The sequence below is a fragment of the Diachasmimorpha longicaudata genome, chromosome 1 (genome assembly GCF_034640455.1).
Source record: "Diachasmimorpha longicaudata isolate KC_UGA_2023 chromosome 1, iyDiaLong2, whole genome shotgun sequence".
NCBI classification, from domain to species: Eukaryota; Metazoa; Arthropoda; class Insecta; order Hymenoptera; family Braconidae; genus Diachasmimorpha; species Diachasmimorpha longicaudata.
In genome coordinates, this window is record NC_087225.1 from 11,491,679 (window position 1) to 11,504,041 (window position 12,363).

Sequence of the window (12,363 nt, forward strand, 5' to 3'; positions counted from 1 at the left end):
AAGCGAAGGAATTCGCCAATAACCAGAAGGGAGAAGCATAAAACATCAGGAATGGAGTATCTGGGATGTTTTATGTTGCTTTTTACGCTCGATATTTATGAAATATACAAAATATTTATGGATCACTCTAAAGTCATGACGTAGTACGTAGCACACAAGTGACTAGTGCATCTAAAAACATTTGAATATTATTGCAATAGATGCATTACCACGAGTATTAAAATATTATTTATTCTAGCGATTTTTCGAGGATTGAAGAGAACATCATTTCGATTTTTATTTTTCGTTAGCTGTAGTATTACGTATACTGCTTCCGTATGTGGTGAGATATGACAAATTGGTAATTCATATAAAATCTAAACCGTGTAATTAAATCTAGCCGAGTAATAGAGCATTTAGTGATGATGTTGTTACAAGTGAACTCTAATACATTCCATGCAAGCCATCAAGTCGTTCAAAGGAATTTTCGCTTGTCAGGATAGAAATACTTCAGAAATACCCGACCTCTGTCTCAATCTCTACCAATAAACTTGAAGGAAGCTAAGGACAAAATTAATTCATGAATTGAAAATACGAATGCCTTTGTACCTTAAAAGACCGTAATAAAACAAACGTCAAGTAGAAAGTACAGAGTTCTTACAAAATTATGACGTAAGACAAAGGGTTTTTAAATTAAATCGAACCCGAGGCTGTGTTAGCGGATGTTTGATGATTGAATGGGAAAGGTAAGAAGTGGGTTCGAGTAGAGAATTGAGTGTACCAATGGCTTTGTTCGAAACCGTCAGTCAACATCCAGCATTGTCTTATTTCAAATAAAATAAGGAAGTCTCTTCCTTTGATGTATGTATTTGAATGGTGAATGAAGGTAGAGAGAGAAATGTGGTGGTGAAACTATTGAATACACGCGTGAGTGCATAAATTACATGACAAATGAGAACATCAAAAGGAATAACGTTCCAGCGTTCTGTATTCATCTAATGGCTTTCAGTATTTGTCCTATCGGCTAAACTGAGCAGGTCACATCTCAGCGATGGTTTTGTGCTGCAGACTCACGTAAACGCTATTTCTCCACGTAAAGTGACAAGAAGTTCAGAGTGGACTGCGAGACGTGAGAAGATACTTGGGCCATCCCTAAACGTTTTGGCCATTATCGCCGGCTGTAACCCTATAACTATGCTATTGGGAGTGCAAAATCTTTGCCGTGACGATAGACCCCTCGTACTTTTTTGTTCGGTGAGAATTAGTGGACTCCTATAGTTCACTAATGGGTTCGCGTGACTTTCGCATTTAAAAAAGCTCCAACACACAAATCCTCTTTCTCATAATTTGCAATCACTCCCTCGAGCAAATAAAATAAATTTCTGAAATATCCCAATCACAGGTATACACCTGTTTATCTACTAAGAAATAAAGAAAAAAAAACTATAAGTTTTACCTCAAACACTTTTCTTCCTTCGCTCCTTCTTCTCCTCTCTTTATCCAATGTAACAAATTCCATTCGGCTGGTTCGCACCTGAAATACGGTTTACCGTGAGCACGCTGTGGCGACCGTTAGAAAGTAATCGGATATCTCGATGCACATAAATCTGTACCGATTTCGGAGAGCCCAAAAGCAAAGAGAAGTTGTTGAAATATGTTTCACGTTTTTCCCTTTCCTTTTTTCTATTACCGTATCACCAAAAGGCACTTTTTCATGTGCTATCAGTGAAAATCCAATCGATAATTGGCCACTCGAGGGTGAATTTTCTCTCACGAAAAAGAAATACAGTTTAGTCGGAACTATCATAAAATAAGAGAGTGAGTGCATTATGTATAAGAGAGACACACACAATATTACCGATTTCCCAACCATATGGAGTGCAATGATCCAGCATTCCTTCTACGATTAGCGCCAGAATGAGGTTCAGGTTCACTTCTGCACAAAGGAACCGCTACCACGATGAAACTTTCAGGGAAAAATAATTTAAATTAGATATGTGCCCACAAATACATTTCTCAGCTCCATCGTCCTCAGTGACTCCCTTCAAGAAATTCTCCAGCATATGTCTACGATGAGGGAAAAAGAAAATGTAAAAAGGAACCTGAGAGAATTGAATATTATACTGAGTATACTCCGGTGTTCCATGAGGTACTCATACATGACCCTCTTCACCTTCTACTGTGTTGGTCCTCTCTTGTAGGCGGTACCCGCGTCGTAAAATGGTATGGCGTAACTGAAAGGGTGATGTCACTGCCGGTTCTTCCGGACATTCAATCTGTTCTGAATGACTAGTCTCACGCCTCATATTCATGACGTGATTTACCGGACCAGTGACGCGGGAGCACACTCTCAGGTTCCCTCTCGACTAAAGTGTAAGTAAATGCTATGTATATACCATCAAGAACATACTAAACTGACCTTCACCATAGGAAGTATATTGAGAATAACCTACCATAGCAATGTATCCGAGAATTACGGCTCCGACTTCCCATTCTACTGCTCATGAATCATATTGCGAAATAGAACTGTTCCATCAGGAATTGGAATATTCATGTCGTTCGACACACTCCCTGATCGATTTCATTTGTAACGATCTGTCCTCCTGACATTGTCCAGATTTTTCTTCAGGTGAAAATTTGTTGAAATCTGTTAGTTCTTTGGTTTGAAAACCAAAACAATTATTTTTTATCGAAATTGGCAGGAGACCTCTGAATTTTTCTAATGGCTTTTAATATCAATTGTACCTTTTTCCATAGAAAATAAACTGTTTTTCTCTTTTTAAAAAGTAACCCTACACTTAATTACCTTCATTGCACTATTTTCACGTGAAATCATTCCATTCACTTTCACCCGTCTCTCTTCTTTCGTGGTGTATGAAATCCTGTCGGATGCTTGCATGGCTTGAAAATTGAACAGAGTCTGCGTCGGGTAATCTCAACACAAGCTGAAGCGTTGAGTGATAAAAAACAAAGATAGGAAATAACGGAAATACCGGTGAAAAAAAAAACAAACAACGTTGTATACAACAAAGCTACACGCGTCAAGTTGTTCTACATTACACGCTCAAATGTCGGAGAGAGTTAAACATTGAAATACGTCTACTCGTTTCCCCATTTCCCATTTCGAATTTGCATGCATACGAAGTTTGGAGGATTCCAACCTTCACTCCTCCCTCGTCCACTTAAACTCTCACCACTTCCCTCATGCTTTCACGGTTGGATTGGCCAACCACTTCTGCACACAGGCGATATGCACCACAACGGAAATAATTATCCAAGTACCATCAAACTCCAATAATACAGAGGGCGTGATGTTTCAAGAAAGTTTGATGGGTTTCACTTGAACGTTTATATTCGCCCTATTTTTACAACGAATTTCAATTTCATTAATTGAGTGTTCTCATTAAGTCACAGTTTCACAAAAACGTCCAAGAATTCAGCCATTGAAAATCTACAATTATGCGAAGAGAAATATATAAACTGGAAGTTCAATGTATGATTAGCAATTCTGGAGTTCCATCTCCAGTTGTTTTCAAAGAAATTAATATATTTCTTTTGATGGTTGATATTGACATTGTACAGAACAATGATGACCTTATGAATATTTGTTTCACCGAATGCTATTCGAGATTGTCCCAATAAATGCCGTCCAACTGCTAGGGAAATCTGGGTATAATATGGGTAGCAACTCAGCTTACATCGACCAATCTCAATTGCAATGGGGAAGCTAAGCGTTTATCTCCTACCATTCCATTACTCAAATAACCCATTGAATCTTCACTGCACTGCTCGAATGCCAGGCATCTACAAAGCCGAGAGCGAGATACTAGTGTAAATTGAACTAAGCGAACCTATACCCACCCAAAGTACGCTTTAATAACGACTCTTATAGTTAGATATTTGTTTATATCATTTGTTCTGGAAAATTAAATTTTTCGTAATGCTGACTAAAGCACCATTTTTTGTTCCCTGAAATTTGAGGCACAAAAAAGGTCCAGCGAGCGCCGTATGTCAGTGTAAATATTAATAAATATTAAAAACAACTATAGATGCGCAATATTAATTGACAGTGATATTTGAGACGTTTAGTGTGCCTTCTAAAGATTTGATAAACATGTCAATGTTACGACGGAGATTGGAAAATTATAGTGGGGTCATTTGGAGGGAAAAATTAGATCACATTGTAAATTGTCGTCGTTGCCTCCCCGACGTATATCGCCATAGGTGACAAGATACAACCGACCACTGGAAGATTTGGCCAGAAGCTTGTTTCGAACTTGGTTTAGAGTGGCTGACATTGAAGGGGGTGGCAGCGTCTGACATAAGACAAGAAAGGGGAACTAGATATTACGAAACTTTACCACCTCAGAAACCACGAACGTATATAACTGGGATAACATAAAGCGTCAATCTCTCTACTTACCCTGTTGTAGCTATGTGAATTAGCTAAATCCGGAATCCACTAATCCTCTTTCCCGAGGTGCGAAAAGGATCCAATAAGATTACTCCTACAAGTTGGGTAGTTGAGGTCAAAGTTTGGAATAATAATCTTCATTAACATTGAATTATTCACGTTGAGGATTACGTAGATCCCAGATAACAAATTCATGCAGTTAACAATCTTCGAATTCGTTTAGAAATAAAGCATTCACGATATTTAGGAACTTAACGGGGAAAAACGTCACCAGGAGCTAACAGTCGTTGCATTGTGAGGGAAAAACGAAACCCTCAACAATCATGCGAAGCTCATGGAATTCGTAATATTTCCACAGAGGCTGTAAACATGATATCCTCATGGGTCGCCAAGACACAGGGCACAGTTCAGCGCTGGTTCATGATCCCACATGGAATTGCAAATTTTCGGTACAATTTATGCAATGTGTGGCATCAAAATTGTTACTGTCTCCCTCCAACCTCATACACACTTTCTCCACATCTACATCCCCTTCTTATACCTCATCCTTTCCTTCATAGTCTACTCCCCATCGTCCCCCCCGCCAAACTCAGGAAGTTTCGCTGGGTTTCATTATTCCCCAGCATTGATGCGTTCTCGTTATCAAAAACCTTTGCATACCTGATTATTCGGCTCCTTTTATTCTCGTGTAAACTACTTTATGCTGGATATTTCCTACGTGAAAGTTATACAATGCACTAACCTGAGAATCTTAATGGCGGCCATATCTCTTATCGACTCCTTCTACTGCTTGACACTCTTTCGTTGTAGGGGGACTCTATTCAACTCTAGTTATCTCGTCCTCCCGGCAGTCCAATGCCAACCGATGTTGGAGACTGGGTAGAGGAATTCCAAGCAATGCGCTGCAAGGGTCGAGCCATGATCCAATGGCATATTGATGCAGCTGGAACAATTAGGAGATTGTTGTTTGTTTATTTCAAAATTATTGGCATTTTATTATTCACGTGAATTTGTAAATTAAATTGTGCAATTCAGTAGCCAAGTAGTAAAAGGAGATGACTAAATACTATTTTTCATGAAAATTTTTCCCGTTGCTCAGTCAACTGAAACTCGTATCACGAATTGTCACCGTAAATCGGGCATCATAAATGTGAGTTTCACAATTCGGCGCTACAGATTCAGACCATTAAATGGTCCGATTTTCTTTCATCCGTATCCCATTGTCAATTTCATTTTCCAATGTACGATCAAATATTTGGCTTCTCTACTGCACATCGGTTGAGCATCGAGTAGCGCTCCAGAGAATTACGTCCTCCCCCATCCAGTGCTAGAGGAGTGGAGGTGGAGAATGACAGAAACGAAAAGAATACAAAAAGAGTTATATCACCGGCGTCACATGTAACAGCTGCTTTTTCCTGCTGTACCATTCAGAGTATCCCCAGACGAGAAAATATTCGATGTCGTTTCTCACAAGTTGATAAATGGTTTGACGGGTTTTTTCTCCATTGTACCTTTGTCACTCGCTTGATCAGAAATGTTTTGTGATGTACAGAGATTCTGATGCGTGTTGAAGATATTGATTGGGTTTTTTAATCTATTAATCGGGGAGATTCGAGATATTTTTTGCCTAACGGATTTTAGAAGTGATGTGGGAAAAAGGTTCCAGGCCATTCAGATCTGCAGAGACAAATTAAAAAAAAAATCTGGCGCCATAGCACGGGAAAAAGGCGAAAACAAAATTCTAAATCGTTGAATTAAATCTCTCTATTTCACTGATGTGGTCTATTGGCGCCTGGGAAACCATATGGACACCAGCTGAAGCAGAATCCCCCAGCATTATCACAACCGATTGTTCTGGTTGGATTAGACGATTAAACAGAGAACACGTTAAGTATTGAATTATTCCCAGCCCGGCATGAGCCCAACGTGAATTCCTAAATGTTCATCGAGTTAATTACCTACTTATAAATACGTGCTAGAAATTTGTAAATAGGGAAAATGTTGGGATATCATAGTCAATAAATGGTGTACTGTAGTGCAATGATAAAATATGCCTGCATAATATTTATCCCATTTTTTCTTGATGACCAAAGTTTGCAGTATGAGCACAGCATATTAGAGAAAGAGAGAGAGTGAACTTTGGCAGTAATCATTAAAGTAGAACAGCTGCGTGTAGGATCATGAGGTTACTGTGCATTACTAAGTGACGCGTGATTCAAATGAGCAGTAAAAACTTCCCTAATGAGCGAGTTGATTACCGGTGGTGCTGCACGTAATTCTCAGTGGGCAGTAGCGTCAAGGTACATCCCTCAGGATTACCTGAGAATTTGTTTTTCTAGATATATTCGATAAAAAATAATTTTAACTAAGATTCTTAATTTTATGAAGATTTTTCACATTTTAGGAACGAAAGTGCAGATACTGCTGACCTATCCGCAGAATCAGATTCGACAAATCAGGTCCTGTTACGTAGTACATTTATTTGTATTTTCCCACTGTCATTCATCATGATTTTCCCTTCAGACTCGATTCGAATACAATCTGAAGGTTGCGATGGACATTCCGCGGATAAAATCTAGCACTGATCTACCTATCGCGTAAGTTCTCAGATGACTCATAAAGGTATAACGAATAACTACTGCAGGTAGAGCCATAATAAAAAAATAATAAAATGTCTGTACTCAGCCTTCATCAGGAGTCACGACATAAAATGTAGCGGAACACTACAATACCCATTCTTTTGTTTGAAATTTAATTATTCACTACAGCGTTATAACGGTATAATAATGCGTGGTTTCATAGAAAGGTGTAGTCAACTGATGCTTTTCATCTAGAATTTTAATGGTGTAACGCATATAGGTCCTGCGGAATAGAGTTTCAACTCTCGTACATATCAATTTAATATGTTACTCTCGCTTCCTCCCAATTACAGGAGTAATAGAGATGAATGAAAAATGCAGGACTGAATTTTGTGAGGCTTTTGGATGGGGCAAAAGCTATAGAATACCGTTGAATTATAAGGTTGGATCATTCAAGAAATTCACGCATTTCACTCACCGAAGAGGAGGAGGAAATAATCCCTTCTAATGATTTATTAAAAAGCTCTTTATCCAAGAATATCCCTTCATTTTCCAATGTATGAGGAATATCTGATGAAAAAGCTATTCAACTCAATAAAATATATGACATAATAGGGTGACCTTTCCCACATGAGATATCTGCATGGACGATTCAAAAATATCAGGAGAGATCGCCGCTTTGGCTTTCAGAGGTGAAAGACAAGGATGTGAGCAGGAGTTGGGCAAAGTGGGCGTAACTCCAAGGGCTGAATCTCCCCACTTCTATGATTGATCTTGGAAACTGGAAAGTCTTTCTGGAAACTATGGAGGAAATCAACGAGAACTTTGGAAATAAAAATAAAACGATAAACTGAAGTTCTATACTTAAGTTCTTGATTTGTAAACAAACTCGTAAAACAGAAGTACATAGAGCACTTAATAGCCAACATCTCTTACATTACCCGCGTATTCGGCCTCTGCACTTAGCTTGCTGTGCAATTTATGTGAAAGACTTCAACACGTCTTTGAGTTCGTTTTCAACAGATTCTATCTTACTGAACTGAAAAAAAAGCCCGGGTGTCTAGATATCATGACCGATAACAGAATGGACCGTATTGTTGTTGTAAAAAAAAATGTGATGAATGTAATGGGTGTAAAAACGAGGGCAAAGTGAAGATTTATGCAATTGAGTTGTTCAAGTCTATGTCATCGGTTCTCCCAATACTCCAAACTAATCTGAATGAAAAACAAACTTCGGAAACGGAACTGTCTAATTTCTTAATGACAGACATTGGTAAATCGCTCTCCGTCGCCAGCACAATCACATTCCATTATAAACTTGTACAGTGGAAGACAGAATAACTCCTGGGTAATCTTGACTAAACCCTCTTGCCAGCTTGGCGAATTCAATTTGTTCGATGCTCAAGAGAAACTGCAACACCTTTTGAATGACTTATCGTAACTTTTGAGAATAGACGATACATCATTTTGGGGTACGAAGAGATAAACTGGATTAAATTATAGCTTGTCTGTTCACAGCTCTGCCTGACCCACATTTTCTTTCTCGTTAATTGCCATTTTATTCGCTTGAGTAATTGATAAAGGAATTTTAGCAGTTTGAATCCATTGAATGGTCGTCTAAAGTGAGGTTTCCTTAGCACACAGCATATTTGTCTAACGATTACTGTACGGATCAGTAAATTCATGCAAGTGGAATCCTTCGTTCTCCCAACAATGAATATTTGGACTTGTTTGTAAATTCTGATCGAATTTTGCTTTCACATTTCAATTCCACTCTTCAGTTCAATGCACTGTGCCGAAATTCCGAGCAGTGAATGGAACTTACGGATTCACGAAACTTGAGCTCTGTCAATATTGGAAGGTATTTATATACATCGAATGGTCTTGAACCTCCGGAAGTTTGTTCACCTTTGAAACTAAGGACCGCGATGTAAAATAATTCCAAGCTTATGTCCCACCTCATTAACTCGATGGGTAAAGAAATAAATAATGCGGGCATGGTGAGCTGGGTTTCGGGTGTTTGCTATTCGAAAGTTTTGCCGGCTTTTAGGGACTTCAGAGTGTAAGGGGTTAGAAATAACACTACAGGGTGGATAAAGGCAACACCGACATTGGATTAGCCTGGTCTACCCTCAAGAAAAGAACAATATGAAGCAAGTCACGTGAGTTTCATACATTTTAACATAGAATTTATATCAGCACCGCCATATCATTTTGCTCGGTGGTATATCCGGTACCAGGATCGAGTTAGTAACCCGTGTGCACAACGCCCGAAGTGTAGATTTGAAAAAAGAGATTGAATTCACCTGATAATCCAAAAAACTTGTGAATACGTGTCGAGAAAAGCTTCCACTAGTCTTTCGGATACTCCTCTCTTCTAGTATTATTTTCTACCGAACTTCAGCAAAGTAACTTGAGGAAAAGTTTCTCATCTGTTTTACTGCTCTAGTATTTCTGGACTCGAAATATCGCTGCATTCTTTTCCGAATCCTCGAGAAAATTCTCCATTTTTTTGTGCCATCAAAATCAGGAATTTTTCAACTTTAAACCCTTTTTTACAGAACTTGTGAGTTATATCTGCATTCCATTCGATGAAATTCCTCGATCTTACCAATAAATCGTCGACTTCATCCGACGATTCGTATAATTTTAATTTTAACTCACACGTTTTACTCAAATTCACCGCTCCCTGATTGTTTCCCTGGCTTGTCGGGAGGTTGGTAAACAGAATTTTGTAGTTATTCATCGAGCAAATTTTTTAGAAGACAATATTATTTGCGAATGCCCCAGAACAACGTCATTAAACAAATATGGGAACCGTAAATCAACAGTTAAATAACATTCAGTTCAGTGTACACTGAGGTCCAATTTTTTAACCAGACACGTACAGTTTGGGTGGTTACGTAACAATCTGTCATTTAAACGGCGCACGGTTTTCCTCAGTCATTCACCCGTCATATCAATTTTCAATTCAACCATTCACTAGCAAACTGAACGAATAAATCGACAAATGATGTAGTGTCATTGAATAGCGTAAATTGAATTGTAATCGACGCGTACCAGTTATTACTGGTTATACATCATCGACATTCATCTTCTACCGCATATAACGTTGTTCCCAATAGCCAGTACATATGTAGATAGGTATAAATTTTCAGATGAATACTAGAGGTCACCCGTTAATGCAAACCCGGCTGATTCTCCATCCCCTACTTCTGCTAACTGTACCGCCACCACTTCACCTCACTCGGCCCATAAATAACCCCGTTTGTCTGCACTATCAACTGCCACACCCCTCTGTTTCTTTAGCCGTACACTAACCTTAGAATTGGCCTAATACTCATGAATTAATAGTATTTTACGTCTCTTAAAGTTCCAAATAAATTAACTAATGTCAACAATTTCTGCTGCGGAAGAAATGAAAATATGCCTTCGTTTCTTTATCCCCGCAACCCTCTGGGTCAATAGCTGCTCGTTTACTGAACCATCAGCAGCGCCGAATAATTATTTAACGTGTTATTTTGCTTTGAAATTCTAAAGATCCCAACAAGTAAATTCCAGTGAAATTGGAATTTGTTGATTTTACGACTGAGAGAAGGCGTACGTATTTATTCAATTATTCATTATAATTGGAGACTGCGATATGATTATATTAAATATTGACGAGATGAAGGAAACTATTGTTTGAAAAATTAAAATTTCTCGAAAATAAACAGAACTTACCCCAGTGCACCAGCTCTTCATGTTATCCAGGAGTTATGATCAAGGTCCGGGCCGACGTGGCGGTTCCCTACGAGGAATACACCACGATACACCGTCAGCCTCCACAATGGCGACTAACCCATTCATAGCCGCATTCCTGTGTCCTCCTTTAGACATAATGTTTGTCTGCGAATTGTTGATTTGTCTATTTTACCTGTACAGAGATGAAAATTTACGGATATATTACCATATTTCCATGAACGAAGATTATTTTCAATGTCCTGAGATTAAAAATACTTGTCACTGTCATGTTACTGTTAAGTTATTAAAACTCATTCATTTGAAATTGAAATCTGAACATCGTGATGTGTTGGGAAATATTGGACATAATGAATTCAATGATGGCTTCCACATCATCGGATGATGAAAACTCAATTTGACGGTCACAATAGAACATCAATGACTTCAATCAACTATCATAGATTTCAATGATCCTTTGTTGTGGTTGATTAAACGCGAAGCATCAGTGTGAAAATACGAGCGTTGACCTGTGAAAATACGTGAGTTGTGGTTTTCCGTCGTTCCATTGAAAATTACACCATGAAACAGCGTGAAACTCGACTTGGAACAAAATACAGGGCGAGAATTCGTTTCCTCCAGTGGATACTGTACAGAAATTCCGGCTGAATTACCATTTATTCAGTCAGTAACCGTAAAGTCTAAATTACGTTAATATCTCGATATTCGTTAATTTATTATTTATTGCTAATTCAATGCTCCTATTTATTCCAAATATTTGCTATGTTTTTACTCTCTAGTGGAAGGCACATTTTTGGAGATTTTTCCAAAAGATAATGAGTAATTTCCCAAGTAATTTGTTCCTATTAAGTGCGCATTTTTATGAAATAATATATCCTTCATTTAACCAGTATTTTTTACATCCAAGTCGAAAAAAAACAAACATCTCAACAGGAGTAGAAAGATCGAAAGAGAAGGAGAGTTAGAAGTCGATGAGTGATTCTATCTTCCTTAAAATTTATGACTTTCCAAGAATATCGATAGTATCAATTGGGAACCACCCCAACAATACCCCAGAAATACACCAGGCTATGGTGACTGCAGGCCCTCCTTGAGAAGAAAGAGAGGGATTTAGGTTGCGTGGAGACTGATATATGAGGGCTGACCGGATAGCAGGAGGACCACTAAAACTATATCATCATTATTCACCCTATCAATAGCCGAATTAATTGTATGTATCTACTATTATGAATTATGAATACTCTTTTTTACCTATTAAGAGCTATCCATATATTACGTAAGACGGAAAATTACGGAAATTTACCGCTCGATCGACCAGCGTAATTTGTTTCTACCTAAATCGAGAGTTCACGCACACATGGACTATACGAAATGGATTAATCAATTGGTCCTTGGATCACTATAAATCACCAAACATTATTTCACTATTAATTGTCCCCAATTATTGATTGGATGGGTATCATTACAATCCATTGTAGCTCTGCGTAATTTGTCTGATGCGAATCTTGATAATGTCAAACACTCAGAAGCATACCGTAATTACCAATATGAGAGGAATTAACGCGTATACAATACATGACCCTTGGTTGAAACCCGGTGAATATGCGCCGGCGTGAACTCGACCGAATCACAAGGCCGGTATAATTGCGT

The 12,363-nt window shown here is 38.3% G+C and overlaps 1 protein-coding gene across 1 annotated transcript in view; it reads left to right on the plus strand.

Moving 5' to 3' along the window:
• The first annotated feature begins 2,017 nt into the window (after positions 1-2,017).
• The window catches only part of LOC135173011 (uncharacterized), a 33,563-nt gene continuing 23,217 nt past the window's right edge, over positions 2,018-12,363 (plus strand). The window contains exon 1 of the mRNA XM_064139588.1: positions 2,018-2,352. Within this exon, the coding sequence (XP_063995658.1) occupies positions 2,265-2,352 (88 nt within the window). The 5' untranslated portion in view covers positions 2,018-2,264. The remainder of the gene's footprint in view (positions 2,353-12,363) is intronic.